This window comes from Schistocerca americana, chromosome 1 (assembly GCF_021461395.2).
Source record: "Schistocerca americana isolate TAMUIC-IGC-003095 chromosome 1, iqSchAmer2.1, whole genome shotgun sequence".
In the NCBI taxonomy this organism is placed as follows: Eukaryota; Metazoa; Arthropoda; class Insecta; order Orthoptera; family Acrididae; genus Schistocerca; species Schistocerca americana.
The window spans coordinates 781,743,636-781,764,342 of record NC_060119.1 but is presented as its reverse complement, the minus strand read 5'-3'; the positions used below and the strand labels follow the sequence as shown (position 1 = coordinate 781,764,342).

At 39.5% G+C, this 20,707-nt stretch overlaps 1 protein-coding gene across 2 annotated transcripts in view; it reads right to left on the bottom strand.

Moving 5' to 3' along the window:
* LOC124612297 (phenylalanine--tRNA ligase beta subunit) overlaps positions 1-20,707 on the bottom strand; it is a 107,029-nt gene that overhangs the window by 67,270 nt on the left and 19,052 nt on the right. Inside the window, exons 2-3 of one of the 2 annotated variants that reach the window (XM_047140411.1) lie at positions 13,667-13,722; positions 8,942-9,099 (exon numbers count right to left, since the gene is read on the bottom strand). In XM_047140411.1, the coding sequence (XP_046996367.1) occupies positions 8,942-9,099; positions 13,667-13,722 (214 nt within the window). The remainder of the gene's footprint in view (positions 1-8,941; positions 9,100-13,666; positions 13,723-20,707) is intronic. The other variant, XM_047140419.1, reaches the window with a different exon arrangement.

Here is a 20,707-nt window from a genome sequence, read left to right as displayed (position 1 = left end):
GGATAAATTTGTTTTCCTTGATTGCGAGTCTCATTTTTCAGGTGCGGCTTAGATTCGAGTGTGGCTTACATTCGGGTAAATATGGTATGTCAATAGAAGGAACCAGATACTTTGTTACTTTAATTGCTGATTATTCCAGGAAAATATTTGTATATACTCTCAGAAATAAAAATAAAGTACCACAGCTGATCCAATGCTTTAAAACTCTAGCTGAAAGGCAAAATGGATAAAGGATTGGCATTCTACACACAGGTAATGAAACAGAATGTGTGTATGATGAACTGATAAATTTTTTTAGACAAGTACGGATCTGACATCAGACTACAGTGCCATATACACCAGGACAAAATAGAGTATTGAGTGTTATAACCGTAGAAGAAAAAGCGAGGTGCTTACTCTTCAAAGCAAATTTGGCAAATAAATTCTGGGCAGAATCAGTCACTGGTGCAGTCTATTTAATTAACAGTTCTCTGACTAAGGCATTAAAAAGCAAGAAGCCAGAAGAAGCTTGGACAAACACAACACCAGATCGCCAACACCTCAAAATATTTGGAAGCAAGGCCTATGTTCACATTCTGAAAGTCAACCGATAAAAATGGGACAAAAACAACTATTGATAGGATACTGCAATGAATCAAAAGCATGCAGGCTTTTTGAACCTAATACCCATAGAAAATAAAAACAAGGGATGTTTTCTTGCACAAAGGTACTTCTAAACAGTATAAAGAAGAAACCAAGTCACAGGAACCAACTCAATTGTTTCTCCCACTGACAGAAAAGAAGCAAAATGAAATAATGACCAAAGCTGAAGATTCTGAGCCCAAACTGACACTATCACATCAAGCAGTACTTTGAGGAATACTAGCTGCAATGAGGAACCACGCCCAGATAATGAAAATGATGCTATGAGCAACCACAGAACGTTAGCCAAAAGGGAAGTCATTCAGAATACCAAAGCCAAAGAAGCCATGTGACTTTGTAGCTTATCAGCTAAACAGACATCCGACACCAACCCTTTCTCAGTGCAAGAAGCAATGATGTCAGACAATGCTGAAAACTGGCTGAAAGCAATACAAGAAGAGTTACAATCGCACAAAGAGAACCACACATGGAAGTCTGCTGTTTCATCTTTGGATAAGAAACAAACAAATGTGAAATAGGTATTTAAAACAAAAAAAGATTTGAAAGGCCACACTCTATAGAGTACAGCTAGTACACAGCTTGTGCTCAGAAGGCAAGCCTGGATTATGATGAAACATATGCACCAGTTATAAAATATAACTCATTAAGATATTTATAATTAAGGCTGCTAAACATGATTTTGACATTTATCACCTATATGTTGTCACGGCTGTGACTTACATGAAGAGATTTATGTGGAAGTTCCAGAAGTAGACTGTTACAAAGACAGCGAAGGATACTAGTAATAAAAGACTAAAAAAGACAGTGTATAGATTAAAGCAAGGTGGTTGCTGCCAGAACTTGAAATTAGACAATACACTGCTGAATCTAAACTTCAAGACATCAACAGCTGATCCTTGTGTCTATTACAAAAATCAAGGTTCAGACATTTTAACAATATGTACATCTATGGACAGTAACCAAATGCTCACTCATGATAAGTCCAAAACTAGAACAGGAGTAAGAAGCTATGAAGAACATACCCTTTTATGAAGCAATAGGAAGTTTAATGTATGCTCAGTTAGGAACAAGGCCAGACCTAGCTTATTCTACAGGAATTATCAATCTTTTTGTAACAATCCCGGCATGCCACACTGGCAAGCAGTCAAAAGAATCTTTAGATATCTAAAAGGAATGAATGGCAAAGCTATTCTTTTTTAAAGCACAGGACTCCTGTGATGCAGACTGGGCCAGAGGTTCCAAAGACAGGAAGTCAACAACTGGATATCTGTTTAAATCATAAGGTGCAATAATATCCTGGTAGAGTAAGAAACAGCCAACCACAGCTTCATCCACAACTGGGACAGAATATATGACCCTGACGTTGCAATATCAGGAGGCTTTATGGACTCAAAGGTTAGACAACGAAATATCTCCAAACTACTAGAAGGATACTATCAAACTATTATGAGACAACAAAGCAACAATTGACTTGCTACAAGAGTTGAACCAAACACATAGATACAAAACAAACTTTATAAGAGAAGAAAAAAAGTCAGCCCAAGTCACAGTAGAGCACATTTCTTCACATCAAATGCTGGCAGACATTATGATAAAACCTGTGGCAAAGCCTTGCCACCATCTGCTGCTACAAGAGTTTGGACTGAAAATGTACTTTTTGTGTTTCACACAAAGGAAACTCCAGATAGGAATATCAACAATGTAGGAAAGATAGACTGCTACTTAGCATAAAGAAGACACGTTACGTTGCAAACAGGCACAATTAAAAAACACTTACATTAAGCTATCGGTCACAGCCTTCGTCAGCAAAAGACAAACACATCATTCATACACACTAGCAAGCACACCTCATGCACACATGACCACCAACTCCAGCATTTCAGACTGAGATGCTGGTGAGTTGTGCTTGCTTGTGTGTATGAATGGTGTGTGTTTCTCTTTTGCTAGTTTTTTTGTAGGCATGATTCTAGTTGAGAAGGGGGGTGGGGGGGGGGGCGAGAATTCAGAACATATGCCTTGATTGTGCATATATCTTTTACATTGCTGGTATTCTGTAAACTGTATAATATGACAGTTCATGTAACTGTGTTTAATATGTTAATGTGTGCAATAAATCTTATAGTTCTAATCAGATGCTGCCAGTAAATTACTCTGCTAACAGAAATGAAGTCCCATGGTACAAGTAGTGGCACTGCATCGCTGGACCATTGCATCAAGAATCCGAGAAACGACGACCGTAAGAAGGTATTTGAGGTAAACAATGTTACAAACAGCATCAGAGAGGCAGATCACTTCATGAAATAGGTGCCCATGGTAAGACAAACATAAACCTGGATGAAACAAACCATTCCACAACAATGCAACTTCAGCTCACCACAAAAACCAACTAAAAGCTTCAATTTCTCACAGACTGCTCCCATTCCTTCAAATTCCAACAATATTGTGCTATGGGAATAGCATCTCATAAAAAGTGGATATATCAGAGACTTTGGTTCACAGTTATTCTGCAGGCAGTGTCTTTGTTTGGGAATAACATTGTGCACCTTGTACTTTGCAAAAATTAATTCTAAGAGAGCAACAAAAGAAGAACAGGATAACATTATCTGTAAACCTGATCTATTATTAGACACAATATAAACTTTTACTCAAGAGATCATAGTACTCTCTTCCAACAATAGATGGTCCATAACACATACAGTAACAGTGTTCAACTTTGATAACAGAAACAAGTTGTTTGAGAAACTGATTTAGTTCTTGCACAACTTGTACCATACTACCCAGTTCTTTGGAATAATCTTGTTTACTGATTGTAAATTACAGATATGACTAAATAAAAAGTGAGGTGAATAGAGAGAGAATAGTGGTCAAAAAAGGAGGAGAAAGGACAGGTATGAAACAGAGCTAAGAGCAACTGTATGACAGAAATAATGTGTATTTTTGTGTATGTTTTTTCCCCTGTTAAGTTCAAATGATTCATGAAAGAGAAGCATATGGTGGAGAGCAAGTTCCCATACGAACACAGTGGTGAAACACAAGGATTACAGTATTTATTTGTAGTCCCACTTGCACCTTTATTTTTCTGATCTTTGCCTTGCTCACTGACTGCAGCACAGCATTACTATGCTAAATTCTCAAAGATGAAATGTCAATTATTTGCTACATAAGATGGGTGCTGAACATAAGCTGTAATATGGACATGATATTACAGACATATCAAGCATAGAACTTTCAGCATTGCAGCGCGTCAGCAATCATAAATATCAAAATAATTATGAAAAATCTCCCTTGATTGCACAAACTACCTGGTGTTTACCTAGGTTTCAGTGTGGGTAACCACGCCTTCTTCAGAACAAATATAAAACAGCTTGCCTAAATAGGCATGGGGTCTTGCCGCTGTAGGTGTTGATTTTAGCCTTTGACTATGCCTATTTAGGCAAGCTGTTTTATATTTGTTCTGAAGAAGGCGTGGTTACCCACGCTGAAACCTAGGTAAACACCAGATAGTTTGTGCAATTGAGGCGGATTTTCATAATTATATCAAGCATACTTTCAGTTTACAGGTACAGAATGAACTTTTGGTGTACAGTTCCCAAAATCGAGCTGCTGTCAAATTTAAAAAATAAATAAATAAATAAATAAAACTTTAAAAAATCAGTCAGAATTATTTTCAACTAAAGAAGTAAGCATTATATTGGGTTTTATTTTCTGCATAAAAAGCCTAATCTGCCATTTTTATATGGTTTTCACAATGAGCATGTCTAAGAACCTCTAATGTTTATTGACAAAACATCTCTGTGTGTTGGAACCAGTTGCGACCGCAACCAGAACAGTCGCGGGGTGGCCGAGAAAGCGCGGTGGGAGTGCACAAACAAACGAATGGAAAGGACGGACACGAACCAATGACGTCGATGGAGAAAGACCTTACAACGACAACACGCAAGACGCAACGGAGTGACAGAGACAACCAAACGATTCCAAGACGTCTACAATTAACGAGATCAAAGTACAATAAACACGCTGTCTTGTCAAGACTCACGCAACAATTAGACTCTCTGGCAGAGTGAGAGGCCGGCTCTTAAATACTCTCATCGGGGGCGCCGCTATTGGCTGCTGGAACCATGTGTTCCACTGCGGCACCCTCACACTATATGCAGGCCAGTACGTGCACACCGCCACTGTTTATGGCGTGATGATGCAGAGACCTCTAAGGGTCTTCGACGTCCGTGACGTCTGGCGGGGAATCTAATTCTGTGGCACGTGGTACCAGATTATGCACTATCATGGGACCAGAACCTGCCACTAAGTTCATGTCACCCCAACAAGAACAGCTCTCCGTTTCAAAAACTGCTGTACATAGTGGTAAATCGCTGTACAACAACCTACCAGACTAGATTCAAATAAAAAAGAAATAAAACTTATTTTGAAACAAGTTGAAGTTATTTCAGCTGAAGTGCCGTTTATATCTGATTTGACTGAAACATTACACGGACACTTCTTTCACAACTTTACAGTAGCTTCTAGCTTCTTTAATCTTCAGGCATGTAAGTTAGCTTGGAATTTTGGATGGCACGTCTAATTCTTGTGAGCATTCTGCTGCACGTATCAGATGTAACTGTTGACACACTTTTCATAAGAATCAACTAAAACATACACCAGTTTTGTCCCAAGAAATGGCATCCATAATTTCTCAACTTAAGTAAGAAAATTGCTCAAATTTATGTTGTTTTGGTGATGTTGAATGGTGGCACTTCACTGATTGCTGTTTTCATTCAGTGTTGCAGTGAATATCCATGTCTCATCAACCATGGAACTACGGGAAAACAGATCATCTCCATCTTGCTGACAGCAGTTCAAAAATGCTTAAACACCTGACATTCCTTGCACTTTGGTTGGCTGATAGCTATCTTCAGCTCCCACTTTTCACATAATTTCAAGATTTGTACATCTTCATAAATAGTGATGCATTCATCATGAAATTCATAAACCAGTTCAAACTGCAGTTATCTGCCCAGTTTGTGCACAATTTAATCAGTCTGAACACTGTCTAACCTTTCCTTCACCCAATGCTGTAGGCCAAATAAACTAGGTACTGTCCCTGATGAACAGGAGGAATTGCATATCCTCCTGCACACATAAAACTCAATTACAGTATGCACTTTGCGACATGTGAACAATGAGTTTGAAGCCACTGTTGTTTGCTTTCATTCACAAACAAATGACTAATGAATCAAAACAATGATTTCTGTCACCTACCAAACAATTAATTGATGACACTGCATTCGAACAACTTTATTCTGAACTTCCAACATTTAATCATCATCAACAGTCCTTATTTTTCGAATATTCTTTGTAGATTGCTAATTAAGTATCTACTTGCAAATTTGGAAGCAGGAATGTTGAGATTGGACACAAAACATATCTATTATTGAAGACAAATTTAGCGTCTCTTTTAACCCTATGCCTTACGATTTAAGTTCTGTTAGCGTGAGCCGTAAGTGGCTGCAAGGTACAGATGTGCCTTATGATTCCCGGCGATGCTAAGGCTGCAGTGCACTATGCCTGGTGTCATCCGAAGTCATGCAGACGCCCTTGGGACTTGTAAGTACATGTGTGAAATACCAGTAACGTGACATTTCTACAGGTATCATAAATAATGACAATTAGTTGCCCATTGGAAATGAGACACTCATTGTCTCGAATGCAACGATATATTCACAAACGTTTTATTTCCCTTTATAAGTAAACGTACATTGATGAAATACATCTTAATAATAATATTCACAACAATGCAATGCTCTAAGACTGTATAATATTTTGTTCAAAACATTCTGGGACCTGTTACATTAGTACATTGGCAAACATATTTTCAAACGCAACATCATCACAATGATATGTACACTAATTTAATAGTCTTTGATTACATGATATCGTTCAAATCAATCTGGCACATGTAATGCAACCCTGCACTTATTGCATTCCCACATTGTTTCGCTGCATCGTTTATGCTTTCTGCACACTACACAAGCTCTCGCAGGATTTACTTTTGATGGTGTTGGAATATATGTTTGGGAAAATGTACCCAATGTTGCACGTGCAGTCTTTGTGGTATATCGCCGGATGCTAATCGTCCCTTCCGATTATATTCCGGTAAAGGTGTAGTTTTCAACAATGATTCTGCAATGTGAATCCTATATTCTGCGTAGCTCTGTCGTTTGCCGCAATGTATTTTGTAATACAAAATGTACGTGTTAAATAAAGTAGCATCAAATAGGTACAATAATGTCTTGCGGTATCCTTTCATACATTTACTAATCACAGTGAAGCATGCGAGCATCTGATCTTGGCGATCAATTCCAATCATGCCTCTATTGTATTGGATGACACCTTTTAGTTTCCACGACGCATTGCGGAGAGGTGTGTCTGTGGCAATCATTTCTGCTGTTGAATGTTTTGTGGAAAGCATGTAAACGTCTCGTTTATCTTTCCATTTTAGTGCCAATATTTCATTACAACTCCTCACTGTATATTCTCCCTTCTTTAAGTTTGCCTTCAGGAAGTCTCTGGGCATATTTTTTCTGTCTGAGCACACTGTTCCAATCACATTAGTTTTATTGGTGAGGAGAGTTATGAAAAATTTTGGTGAAGAAAACCAGTTATCTAAATATAGAGTATGCCCTCTGTGTAATACTGACTGTGATAGTTCTAGAACTACACTTTCAGAGGCACTACCACTAGCATCACGTTTGTATATCTTAAAATCATAGCAGTATCCTGAACTTGACTCACACAATTTATAAATTTAAATACCAAACCTCGCTCTTTTTGATAGGTTAAATTGTTTGTAGGATAAGCACCCCTTAAATTTCATTAATGATTCATCAATGGCAGTATTCTTTTGCATTGTGTACACTTCCTTAAATTTTTGATTGAACTTATCTATGACTGGCCTTAGTTTGTACAGCTTATCTGTGTTGTTGGCTAAACTGTTATTCTCTAGATGCAGAAATCTATTTATGTGCAGAAATCTCCTGAATGGCATAATTTTCCTAAATATTGGCATTTCTATAACGGCCCTCCTAGACCAATACATCTGAATCGACGGTTTCCTTACTTCAGCCATGATTCTACATAGTGCAATGTATATTTTTATTTCATTACAGCCAATAGGAGACCACTTTTGGTCCATTTTTTGTCTATTCTGTTTATTGTTGAGTACGTCTTGTGCATATCTATTCATCTCAGTTACGATGTTTTTCCAAACTGTGCTATTAAATATTACATAGAAAACGTCTAATTCTCTTATGCCTGTACTCACGTGCTGTAAAGCTGCTTCCTTTATTCCGGGAATTTCCGTATATGTCCAGATTGTTAGTTCATTGTCTTCCTTTTGCCACATCCACGACTCTCATTGTTGCTGGTAGGTTTGCTCTTCTTCATCAGTATCATCTTCAATCACCAACCGCTTACACCGTTTTCGTATAGGAGGTAAAATGTCACTACCACTGTCACTGCCGCTGTCAAAATATCCTGCAAAATCAGTGTTGGCTATGCCACCGTATGTCTCCCTTTCCTTGTGAACACGTTTGCTACACATTGGGAACATTGTGAAAGTATTTCTGTAATGCCGGCAGGTCCGAATGCGGCGAAGAACACTTTGTGTATGCCACGTGTACTCAATCAGCTCCGCAACGTGTCAGAGACATTCTGTTTACATTTGGTGGGGCTGACTGATGACATCTCTCACATGACATCCGCTTGTTCGGTGCGGTAAACGTACCACGTCTCTGATACGTCTACGTGATGTTTGGCCAGGTTGGCATGCTACGTCTCTCACATGACATTGTAAGCTAAGGGTTTAACCATTGTGACCTCATACTGTAGTGGTATATTCAATAATAATAGTTTCATCTGTGTGCATCACTAGCAATTCTGAAAATTCATGTGCTGTATGAACAGGAACTTACTAGTTTCTTTATTACATAAATGTACGGTTTAGTAAACATGGGAAATTTGTGTAATGCATAGTAATAATGTCTTCTAATCTATTATGGAAGACTAATTTAGCATCTCCTTTCAGCACTTGCAGCTTCTGCACTGCAGTGATACATTCAGTAACAGTAGTTTCATCTGTGTGCATCATTAGCAATCCTTCAAAATGATATGTTGTATGAACAGGAAATTACGAGCACCTTTATTACATAAGTGTACAGTTTAGTGATCATAAAATGTATGTCACGCATACTAATAATGTTTTCTTCACATTTATAAGATGACTATGTAAGCTTACTCAAAAACCTACCTTCCTAGAAAAACAAGAAGTCCTGTGACAAGGCCCTCTAAACAAAGGAGATCATACCGATTGGCTGGTATGTCAATCCTATAAATTACATCTTCTGATGCTGCTGTTTCAATATGCTCCAATCCTTGTTCCTTTGCCTGCATCTGCTTCTCTGTGGTCTGTATTGAAAGAAGAATATATTAACTGTAATCAAATGCATCAAGTAATATTATTTCTGCTTTACAGTAGTTCAACCACTGACAAAAACATTTAAAAAGCAAATTTTCAAGCTTCTACCAATATAGAGCTCATTATTTTTACATATCCTAGTACCAACCAGAAATTAATGCTATGTATGTTATTGATAAATAGTGAAATTAGGTTTAAAATGTCTTACCAACATTATCATTTCAGACAAAATTGTAACATTAAGTTTTATATTCTCATACATACCATACTCAGCTCTAAACAGACATAATGCTCTTTAAATAATATAATAAGAAAATATCACATAATATTTTAATTCTTATGCATGTTTATTACATCCTTGTGGGTGTAATGCTGTGTCATATTGTAATATACTGTAAAATAAAATAGAATATGAGAGATCATGTTTCATTGCATTTTCAAAGGTTTTATTTTAAGCTGTTCAAACTATTCCATTCTGGAATGAGAATTTCTCATTTTGATGGTCACGCAGTGAGGGATGCCACTGTTTTAAGCACCAACAGCCTTAATAGGAGGAATGGACATGGGCATGAACAGAAGAGATGAGGGAGTTGGTTTAGAGAGTCTTTTCTGCACACGCTGATATCTCTTAACCAACAGTGAACTGACAGCCTATTACTGCGGGCCAGTCTTTAGCTGTTGGTGATTAAGAACAAAGGATGGTAGTTCTATTGTGGGCTAGTGATTTGTATGGCCAGGAAACCTACACGTCCCATTGGATTGCAGTCATTGATGATAATGATGCTGGGAGATTATTCATGTGCTTCATAATTTCAACCGTTTTCTTTAGCCTGGATATCTGCAAGCTGCTCATAATAAAGCTGATATTTGTGTACCGCTGGTTCATTGTCCTGCAGAAGTGATTTCCGAACCAAAGACCTTGATGGTAAACCTCGTCAGCCAAAAAGTTTCGAGACTGGGTTAGTAAAAAAACAAAGAAAGTTCAGAGTGGTTTTAATGCCCGAGTTATTCCAGATAGTCTCCCCTTACTTGACACACTTGAGTATAATGCATAGACTGTTCATACAGTCATGTTAAAGCCAACCCACGGGGTGCTGGATGGCTGATGGTGAGGGGTTGTGGCAGGGTTGCTGGCTGGGAGTGGCCCACAGAAACACAGCTATCAAAATAAACACTTTGTTTCACTAAGACACTTGCACTCTGATGACACAGAGCAACAACCACACCCCTCTCAGCACATGGCAAGGACCTTGGGTCCAGCAACATGACAGCTAGTGGTCAGACAGCTGACTACGAAATGTGTCCCCAGCATGGGTACTGGCCCAGTACTGGCACATGACCCAGTTGTGTGAGTTGCGCCACAAGCACACGGCATTATCGGCACTCAAGAGGTGGCCAGAATTCTTGCAGAGGTAGCCAGCTCACAGTTGACACATGCATCCTGGCAGGTGATGCCATGACGCGTAACAGCACCTGCACCAGAAGCAGAAGAAGATGGCCACTGTGCCTGAGACTCGACCCACTGCACCCATGAGCAGAGGGCCTGGGATAGCCCTGCCATGCAGTGCCACAGCTCCGAAAAGGAGATTTAGTGCAGGAAGCTATAACAACAACGGAGACCTAAACTCTCCCCATGGCTTCACCCCCTGACAGGCTTAGCCTCCACATCCTAGTAGCAATGGTGGGCTGTAAATGAATCTGCTCCAAAATGATAGCTATTAATACTGACTAGCAGAGCATCTGCTATGCTACTGCGCCACATCTAGTCATGTTCTCGACACCACCACTGAAGTCTGTCAGTGGAGAAACCCATGCAAGAACCGTATGTTACCACTGTGCTGGCAGGTTTTGCAGAGCCATGCTTGGCCTGTTTCACAATGAATAAACAGCCCTGTTACCATAACCACAATTCCTACATGTCACGCTTGCCAGCTGCCAGTGTCAGCTGCAATGCTTTACCACTATCTTCCCCCAGATTTACCCACAAAATAGAAGTGGCACCATTACCACCTTCTATGGGAAGATCTGCCGCCCCCCTCTCCAGGTCCCCACCTAGAACCAGTCTACACCTGAGATTCCCAAGTCCATTGGATGTTGTATCACATTTATGGAACCAGTTTTCACTAAAGGAGTGTCCGGTGGCTTAAACCACATGGTTAAGAGACTGAATTTAACCTACAATGCTTACTCATCACTAGACTTCCTCTTATGCTGCTAAGCTACTTATTTACTATTTTACTTAATAGTTCATTAGTTCTCTTGGGACACACATAACATCCTGCCTTTATTTTTTGTCCTGCAAGTCCTGTGCCCTTGGCCTTTTATCCTCAAAGTGTATGGATTACATTCCTCTTCAGCATACACTCTACAATGTCACATATGCATTCACTATGGCTTTCGTCACCTTGGAATCTCTCCTCACATTGCTTAATGTCACATCATCTCTCATGGGCCTCATGCTCTCCTCATTATTTTAAACATATTTCACTACTTGGCATGCTTATGCACACACAACTTCTAATTCTCATTCCACACTAAAATGACACTGGACAACTCTTATCTCCTAATAAGTTATCCTTAACATATCTACTTTAACAATACTTTGTCTGGCTCCATTACACTCTTATGCTTGGCACCTCATTTTTCTATCTGGTACCCATTGTTTTGGAACATCATTCAGAGATTTGTTCTTGCAAAAACAGTTCTCCTTATGCTTTCTTACAAAATGTATTTCCAAATCTATCCTCACACATGTACCACCGAGTAAGGTGGCACACCGGTTAGCATACTGGATTTGCATTTGGGAGGATGACAGTTCAAACCCGCGTCCGGCCATCCTGATTTAAGTTTTCCATGATTTCCCTAAATCGCTTCACGCAAATGCTGGGATGGTTCCTTTGAAAGGGCACGGAAGATTTCCTTCCCAATTCTCCCCTCATCTGATGGGACCAATGATCTCGCTGTTTGGTCCTTTTCCCTAAACCTACCCACCAACCAACCACTCACCATACTTCAACAGGTTGTCCCATCAATCCGCCTCAATGTAGTGCTCATCAAGACTGAAACCTTCACAAAATGCTTGGTTCCTGGTACTCCTGCTCCCTCAAAGAAACTCCCTGGAGCCTAGTGACACGATATCATACAAATTAAGCCTTTTACATACTTGTACATGGTTTTAACCAATTTGTTCCATAATGGCAGAAGCATCTTGTGATGGCTCTACACTGGCAATAATTTCCCACTGCCAAAGGTCAATTTTGGTATAATGTTCAGTCAGAAAGTTTACTCTCAGATTTGTTCTTATCCTTCTACTACTATTTACGCATCATACACTTTTCCTACTTTGCAGTTGTTGTGCATATCACACTGTGCTTGCATTGTAAACAACTCACAGCACATATCAGCAGCACATATCAGTCTGACATTTCCACTCTGCCGACGTGGTGTAGCAGCCAAGACCTCAGTATGTGGCAAGTACTGCAGGGCCAGTGAAGTGACAAGTAGTGCCCAGCTGGCTGGCTGTAACATTCATTAACATTAGACACATCCAATAGCCATCACATCATCATAACATTCTTAACCTGTAGGAATGGCTTTTATCTGTACAGAAAATAAGCTGGCGTAAAGACAGAATTTTAATCAACTTATTCAAAAGGCTTGGAAATATTGGAACATTAGTTTTGACAATGTGTTCGTACTGTAATGTTTTCTACTTTCGTCGTTACAATATAATGCCTCTACGGGCACAGTAAAATTCTATCCCACACCATTGCTACATAGCATCATGTTTGATGTTTGGTCATTATGTTAGCTGGGGTAGGAGTGGGACACTGTACAGGGTGGCCAGCTGAGTTGGACTCTTGATGCTCCACAAATGGCTGTTGATACAAAACTGAAATTTCCTACGAGTGATTACATGCAAGGGGTGAGGAATGTGTCATTTGATTAACACTTTTCCCCGATACAAAAGTAAGTGAAATTTGTGAACAACTAACGTTGGTTTTGAGTTCTAGTGTTTAACTGCTCTACCAATCTGTTCCATTAAAGACTCCATAGGAAAATATGCAGCAACTGTTAATTTTTATTTTGCCTCCTTATGACGTACCTCTAAAAATTATATGCATGTTCTAATATTTATATTAAGTTGCAGTAAAGTTTGAAAGTAACATTACGAGGATGCTTGCTCAAAGTAAAGAGTGTATGTGCATCTGACAGATTTTTAATGTTGCTTTGACATAAGTGCTATCGGTTCTCATATTTTTCAATTTTTCACACAGATTTTCTTTATACATTACTGTTTGACATGATTTGTATGTCTAAATTATTGTACTACAAAAAAGTCTTCCAGTTTATTCTGCCTCTTTATAGCATGTTCCGCATGTTGTATCACCACACCAACTTCATACAATATTTTGAATTATATCAAACTAGTAAATAAAGAGAAGTGAGATAAGCTTTTCAACACACAACTTAAATAGAACAACTGGTCTAAAATCACAAAAAAAAGACTTCCAATAAAAACTACTTTAGAAGTAATAAGTAGTTTATAACACTCACCACTTCATCAAGTTCCAAGCCAAATTTAAAACACAAATCACTAAACTGTTCATCAGCTGAAAAAAAAAGAAAATAAATAAATAATACACCAATAGGCTGTCTCTGCCACGCAACATATTACACAAGTTTTAGAACATATATCCCTTCAGCAATGACATTGTAACAGTGTTACAGTTATGTTTTGTGATCAAATGTGCGGAGTTTTTTTTTAAAGTATGTACAATAATGCATTAACGGGCCAAATGTGGTTGCCTTAGTTGCTGTGGCATCATGAACAAAGGCACAAAAGGGGCACGCAGCCCCAGCAATGAGCAGAAAGCCTGTCACTGCAGAAAGAAACTAAGAAATGCTCATACATCTGCATCTACATCTACATGATTACTCTGCAATTCACATTTAAGTGCTTGGCAGAGGGTTCATCGAACCATAATCATACTATCTCTCTACCATTCCACTCCCCAACAGCACGCGGGAAAAACGAACACCTAAACCTTTCTGCTCGAGCTCTGATTTATTTTGATGATCATTCCTAACTATGTAGGTTGGGCTCAACAAAATATTTTTGCATTCGGAAGAGAAAGTTGGTGACTGAAATTTCGTAAATAGATCTCGCCGCAACAAAAAACGTCTTTGCTTTAATGACTTCCATCCCAACTCGCGTATCATATCTGCCACACTCTCTCCCCTATTACGTGATAATACAAAACGAGCTGCCCTTTTTTGCACCCTTTCAATGTCCTCCGTCAATCCCACCTGGTAAGGATCCCACACCACGCAGCAATATTCTAACAGAGGACGAACGAGTGTAGTGTAAGCTGCCTCTTTAGTGGACTTGTTGCATCTTCTAAGTGTCCTACGAATGAAACGCAACCTTTGGCTTGCCTTCCCCACAATATTATCTATGTGGTCTTTCCAACTGAAGTTGTTCGTAATTTTAACGCCCAGGTACTTAGTTGAATTGACAGCCTTGAGAATTGTACTATTTATCGAGTAATCGAATTGCAACGGATTTCTTTTGGAACTCATATGGATCACCTCACACTTTTCGTTATTTAGTGTCAACTGCCACCTGCCACACCATACAGCAATCTTTTCTAAATCGCTTTGCAACTGATACTGGTCTTCAGATGACCTTACTAGACGGTAAATTACAGCATCATCTGCGAACAACCTAAGAGAACTGCTCAGATTGTCACCCAGGTCATTTATATAGGTCAGGACCAGCAGAGGTCCCAGGACACTTCCCTGGGGAACACCTGATATCACTTCAGTTTTACTCGATGATTTGCTGTCTATTACTACGAACTGCGACCTTACTGACAGGAAATCACGAATCCAGTCGCAAACTGAGACGATACCCCATAGGCCCGCAGCTTGATTAGAAGTCGCTTGTGAGGAACCGTGTCAAAAGCTTTCCAGAAATCTAGAAATACGGAATCAACTTCAGATCCCCTGTTGATAGCGGCCATTACTTCGTGCGAATAAAGAGCTAGCTGCGTTGCACAAGAACGATATTTTCTGAAGCCATGCTGATTACGTATCAATAGATCGTTCCCTTCGAGGTGATTCATAATGTTTAAATACAGTATATGCTCCAAAACCCTACTGCAAACCGACGTCAATGATATAGGTCTGTAGTTCGAAGGATTACTCCTACTACCCTTCTTAAACACTGGTGGGACCTGCGCAATTTTCCAATCTGTAGGAACAGATCTATCGGTGAGCGAGTGGTTGTATATGATTTGCTAAGTAGGGAGCTATTGTATCAGCGTAATCTGAAAGGAACCTAATCGGTATACAATCTGGCCCTGAAGACTTGCCCGTATCAAGAGATTTGAGTTGCTTCACATGTCATATTTGATGCTGACAAAGAGGAGAAAGGTAGATACTAATCTAAAATTGCACATACAAAATGTAAATGATTTTCTCAACCTAGCAACAGTTAAGCATACTACAGAAATAATACGCCATAAAACTAATCAAAGTGAGCATATCCCTAGGAGGGGGAAGAATTGGAGGGTACAACATATCAACCACTACTAATGACAACAGAACTGCTGTGGAGGCGCTGGTATACTGCTGACAGTGATAACTGCTTGTTAAAAGGTGAGTGGCCTGACAGCAGCAGAGACTTCAGAGGGATGCCACCCTTCCTCTCAGCATCCGGCAATGAGCTCCAGCGTGCCACCATCTGACAACGCCATTAGCAGAGTGGCAGCTGTTAGGTTGGGAGAGCCTATCAAAACATAAGACACACCAGCCCATGGCATATAGGAAGTACAGGGAAGAGTCCCATCCATAAAGCTGTTAGCAATTTATTGAAACATAACTTCTTGTCATGGGGGATAGGACAGCAATTTCACAGAATTACTGGGACAAGATTTAATAGCAGCTAGTAACACATTGGTTCAGAACTGCTTTGTCAATTTAGGGGGATATAGACTTCAGAATTAGTTTCTTAAACTGCTGACTTTTATTCCATTGAACCCTTCAATGTTGCTGATCTGAATTTGAATACATTGCTTGGGGCACAAGATACACGCAGGCAAAACACAACCTGACATCACTACATAAAAAAAAAGCTAAATCCTCAAGTCGATGAAAAGTGAGGGGACATTAACTTTACCTATAACTGCAATATTGTTCCATCACTTTAGTGATCCCTTTCTGTTGCAGCTTGTTCCTGGAGCCATCTTTATGCTGCGTCTTTTTCTTGGCTTAGAAGTATGTAAAATCCTGTAAATGCTATAAGTACTTTTGATTCTTAGTATTGTAAAACCAGTACATTCCTGAGTAGTTTTGATTCTTAGTGTGTAAGTGCAGCTTCACCACTTCTGTGGAGTCAGGATTGTTACTCTAGCATTGCTATTCTGCAAATGCTGCACAATGGTAGATTCTAGAGTGAAAATTGCTGTTTTGTACATAAGAAATTACATGTCAAAGGTTAACCACTTTTTTTTTAAGCTATTCTCCCAGCCAATGTTTTCGTTTTCAGATACGGCTGCCAAGGGTTGTGAAATAAGTGATGTAATGTGCCAGAACAGGGAAATGAACAGAGATTTAGATGTACCAAAAAATTATGAGAAAAGAATCAAATCAATCTCAGAAGGTGATAGGATTCTTGTTGGCACAACACCAAGGCTTCAACATGAGCCAAAAGAAAACATACAGAATCTTTGTGGATAGCACGATGGAATCCTAGCTTCACTAACAGCATAATGAAGTTGAACTGCAATAATAGGAAGCTGGGAGAGCCATCACTTTAGCAGAAAAATAAACTCAACAAATGTCTTTAAAACTGGACTTTTGTACTACCTTAATGAAAGAACTTTTCACAAACTTATCTTGCAGATATTAAGGTTTCTGAGAAAAATAAGATATTATTTTTAGTAATTAATTGCTATTAAACAATGAATATTTGTGTGCTCTTGGTTAATTGTTAATCGACAATGACTTTGAAACACAACAGAAAAAATTACGTAATCGGTTATCTCTCAGTTCCAAGGTCAAGAAGGGAGGAATGAACAGGACACAATTGCACATTTACACAAGTACATATCAATCCGAACTAATACTGAAACTTCCTGACAGATTAAAACTGTGTGCTAGACCAGGACTCGGATGTGAGACGTTTGCCTCTCACAGAAAACTGCTCTAGTGACTGAGGTATCCAAACACAACTCAAACTGCCCTCACTCCTCATCTCCTACCTTCCAAAATTCAGAGAATTCTCCTGCATAGCAATTCTGCAAAAATCAGTGCACACCCCTCTGCACAGTGAAAATTCATTCTGGAAACAATCCCCCAGGCTGTGGCTAAGCCATGTCATCACAATATTCTTTCTTCTAGATGTGCTAGTCCCACAAGTTATGAAAGAGAACTTCTGTGGAGTTTGGAAGGTAGGAATGAGGTACTGGCAGAAGTAAAGTTGTTAGGACAGACCGTAAGTCTTTCTTGGATAGCTCAGTCAGTAGGGCACTTGCCCGCAAAAGATGAAGATCCTATATTTGAGTCTCAGTCTGGCACACAGCTTTAAGCTGCCAGGAAGTTTCAAAACCATGTGCACCATACCGCAGAATAAAAATTTATGCTGGAGAACTAATATTACCCAGGATTTCAGAATCAGGTTGATGAAACAGAGGTAAGTGTTTTGGAAATAATCAGACTGCCTCTCAATTTCTGCCGAGTTGGGAATGAAGCACACGACCTGTATTTTATTAACTGAGGAAGGCCGATGTTGGCCAAAATTGGTTAGATAGTTAATTTCATGTTCTATGGATCATTTGCGTGATAATTTTTTACTATATACAATAACAGAATTACTTCTGCAGAACAGGAGGAGTTATAAGGGAGGAACTTCTTCAGTTTGTTTTCAAATTTTACTCTGCTGTCTGTCAGACATTTTATATCACTGGATAAGTGATCAAAAGCTTTGGATGCAACACTGTACACCCCTTCCCGTGCTAATAACAATCTTCATATGGAGTAATGAATGTCATTTTTTCTTCTGGTATTGATTTTATGTGCAAATGTGGCTGAGCTAAGTTCTTTAAGGAGTTCTAAAATGTACTTTTTCCCGTTTAAATTCTCATCAATATGCACACCTAAAAACTAAGACGTTTCCAAACTATTTATTATTTCCTCATTATGTGTTGCACGTATCACTGGTGTAGAATCTCTAGATGTACAGAACTGAATATATGGTGTGTTTTTTTTTATAATTTAGAGTATGACGATTTGCAGAAAGAGAGTCAATGACTGTTTATCATTTCTTCTGGTGCTGTATGTATGCTGGGCCTGATTACAATACTACTGTCACCAGCAAAAAGAAATAATTCTGTTTGTTGTACATTATATGAAACATCATTTCTGTACATGAGGAACAACATGGGGCCTAAGATTGAATGTTGGGGAAATCTTTACATGATTTCCTCCTATACAAAAGACTGCACTGGGTGGATTATTAAGTACAACATTCTGCATTCTTTATGTTAGGTACTACACAGTCCACTGATTGACGAAAGCATCATTTGCATAAAACCTCAATTTATCACAGGGAATATTGTGATTCACATAGTCATATGCCTTAGATAGGTTGCATTAGATACCAACTGATGTTATTTTGTTATTCAATGTTAGTAAAATTTGTTGAGTGAATGTGTAAATCACATTCTCAGTTGAGCAACTCTTCTGAAATTCAAACTGTGATTTACTGATGATACTATTGTTGCTCATCCCCCAGGGGACTTCAGCTAGCAGTACGCGGGTGGCGTCCGCGGAGACCCGAGCTGAGTCTGACATTGCTTCCACTTACTTGTGTCAGGCTCCTTCTTTCTCCTTCCCTGTCGTCCCCCCTTGGCCAACTCTTGCTTTTTCGACCCCAACGGTATTAGGTTTTGAGGCCCGAGGGTGTCTTTGCAATTTTCTTATTCCTACTTCTAACCCAACTCCTGAGGGGAGCCCACCCCTTAAGAAAAGCCAGCAATCCTGTAAGCTGTGAGGGTAACACCACAGGTTGGACGGGAGGCCAGCGCCCTCTCTTTGTATAAAATTAAACATGCTTTCAAGACTACAATTAAGCCTCGGAACATTACTGACAAAAATAGACGTCGTCATTGGCAAAGAAACGGTATACGATTTGGAATGTGGAATGTAAGGAGTCTGTACAAGACAGGAGCTGCAATCAGTGTTGTCAAAGAAATTCAGAGGTATGAACTAGACCTAGTTGCACTGTAAGAAATCCGGTGGGAGGATGCTGGCAGCACTGATGTTGAAAACTGTACTATTCTGTAAGGAGCCTGTGAACGAGGTCATCTGTTAGGCACTGGTTTCTGCATCAGTAAGACTTTGGCCACTAATTCGAAAGTAAAATTCTATGTACCGACTTGACAGAAAATCCTAGGAAGTTCTGGTCTTACGTTAAATCAGTAAGTGGCTCGAAACAGCATATCCAGACACTACGGGATGATGATGGCATTGAAACAGAGGATGACACACGTAAAGCTGAAATACTAAACACCTTTTTCCAAAGCTGTTTCACAGAGGAAGACCGCACTGCAGTTCCTTCTCTAAATCCTCGCACAAACGAAAAAATGGCTGACATCGAAATAAGTGTCCAAGGAATAGAAAAGCAACTGGAATCACTCAATAGAGGAAAGTCCACTGGACCTGACGGGATACCAATTCGATTCTACACAGAGTACGCGAAAGAACTTGCCCCCCTTCTAACAGCCGTGTACCGCAAGTCTCTAGAGGAACGGAGGGTTCCAAATGATTGGAAAAGAGCACAGATAGTCCCAGTCTTCAAGAAGGGTCGTCGAGCAGATGCGCAAAACTATAGACCTATATCTCTTACGTCGATCTCTTGTAGAATTTTAGAACATGTTTTTTGCTCGCGTATCATGTCATTTCTGGAAACCCAGAATCTACTATGTAGGAATCAACATGGATTCCGGAAACAGCGATCGTGTGAGACCCAACTCGCCTTATTTGTTCATGAGACCCAGAAAATATTAGATACAGGCTCCCAGGTAGATGCTATTTTTCTTGACTTCCGGAAGGCGTTCGATACAGTTCCGCACTGTCGCCTGATAAACAAAGTAAGAGCCTACGGAATATCAGACCAGCTGTGTGGCTGGATTGAAGAGTTTTTAGCAAACAGAACACAGCATGTTGTTATCAATGGAGAGACGTCTACAGACGTTAAAGTAACCTCTGGCGTCCCACAGGGGAGTGTTATGGGACCATTGCTTTTCACAATATATATAAATGACTTAGTAGATAGTGTCGGAAGTTCCATGCGGCTTTTCGCGGATGATGCTGTAGTATACAGAGAAGTTGCTGCATTAGAAAATTGTAGCGAAATACAGGAAGATCTGCAGCGGATAGGCACTTGGTGCAGGGAGTGGCAACTGACCCTTAACATAGACAAATGTAATGTGTTGCGAATACATAGAAAGAAGGATCCTTTATTGTATGATTATATGATAGCGGAACAAACACTGGTAGCAGTTACTTCTGTAAAATATCTGGGAGTATGCG